Source organism: Phytophthora infestans, genomic scaffold (assembly GCF_000142945.1).
Source record: "Phytophthora infestans T30-4 supercont1.21 genomic scaffold, whole genome shotgun sequence".
Classification (NCBI taxonomy): Eukaryota; Oomycota; class Peronosporomycetes; order Peronosporales; family Peronosporaceae; genus Phytophthora; species Phytophthora infestans.
In genome coordinates, this window is record NW_003303738.1 from 1072216 (window position 1) to 1073670 (window position 1455).

Sequence of the window (1455 nt, forward strand, 5' to 3'; positions counted from 1 at the left end):
ATTGCCGACAGGGACGAATAGTGTCGGTGGGGCTTGATAACCGTCAAGTGGCGACGGTTTTCGAGGGTATTGTCCCCAGTATGATATCTAGCTTCGGATATTTAGACAGACTCGTCGAGTCGTGGTGTCTACAGATTCCAACTTGCCTTCAACACAACACTACGCACTACGCACTGTAGTCTACTCAATACATTATATCGGTGATGAAGCTATCATCCTTTACGTCGCTTCTTGCTGTTTTAACAGCGCCAGGCACAGTCGACGCGCACGGACAAATGACCAAGCCCACACCACGACCCATCTCGCAACAGTACCGAGCCGACAGCGGCGTACTCGGCGAAGCCGGAGAACAAGAGCTCCAGTACGCACCGGTCGAGCTGCTTAGCAGCAGAGCTCAGTCAGACCGACCAGCAGCAGCTACGTTCAACATCTTGAACGGATGCAGGGGGAGTGTCTTCGAGGCCAACAACACCGTCACCGATCTTGCTGCCGGCACACCCTTTGACGTCGAGTGGGTCATCCAGGCACCGCATCCTGGTACTATGGTACTCAGTATCGTCAAACCATCAGCCGACAGCACCGGCACCGTCACGTACGTGCCTGTGGCCAACCTACTCACCATCGACCCGTTCGCCGAGAATTCGAGCGGTAAAACGAGCACGACGGCTACGATCCCCACAAGTGTTACGTGGTGCCGGTCGCCGGGCGATTGCGCGCTGCAGTTCTACTGGCACTCGGACCTGGCTAGCCAGACGTATCCGACGTGCGCTGACATTCTGGTGAGGGGAAGTGGTGGCCCGAGCGGACAGACTACCAGTGCCACGACTTCGCCGCCAAGTACAACTCCTTCTACGCCTTCGACGCCTTCGACGGTCACTCCATCGGCACCACCAGCTTCGCCCGAAGAGTCTCCAGTGCCTTCCTCAACTGGAGAGAAATGCATACGTCGGCAGCGACGCCTTGTGAAGACGCTAGATTGAGCTGCGGGTACTCTAAAGGACCTGTTATATATTTTAAGAGTAATATAGAGGATGTAATGCACTTGTTGAAGTGACTAGATGGCTACACTCTTATATAATCTTCGGATTTGGAGAATGTAGCATACACTTTGTTGGACCGTTATCTAATCAAAACGACCCCATGCTTCAGTCTGTATAGTAGTGTACTGCGGACTGTTGCCGAAGGAACTCCACCTTTTATACCTTTTTAAGCTTCTACCGGTAGGTTGTTAACTTGGTTGGGCCCATGTTGACCAATGACGATATATAATTGGCTGCTTTTGCGCGCAAGTGGAAGAGAGATTTTTCTGATGGACTACATTCATCAATATCCCGCCTAAAACAGCTTTAACGAGTTGGAACAGGTGCAACTACAACGTCCTCTGGCGAGCTGATCTTATCCGAAGCCAGGGGTCACGACAGCTCCGTCACCCGGCTGGCTGTTCCTATCCCAGAG

At 52.7% G+C, this 1455-nt stretch overlaps 1 protein-coding gene across 1 annotated transcript; it reads left to right on the forward strand.

The window, feature by feature from the left end:
- Nucleotides 1-233: 233 nt before the first annotated feature.
- PITG_11938 (uncharacterized protein) lies at nucleotides 234-980 on the forward strand (the record flags this gene model as incomplete). The annotated part of the gene is made up of 1 exon (XM_002901356.1): nucleotides 234-980. One exon carries the CDS (start codon nucleotides 276-278, stop codon nucleotides 978-980), a length of 705 nt encoding a protein of 234 aa, XP_002901402.1.
- Nucleotides 981-1455: the final 475 nt, after the last annotated feature.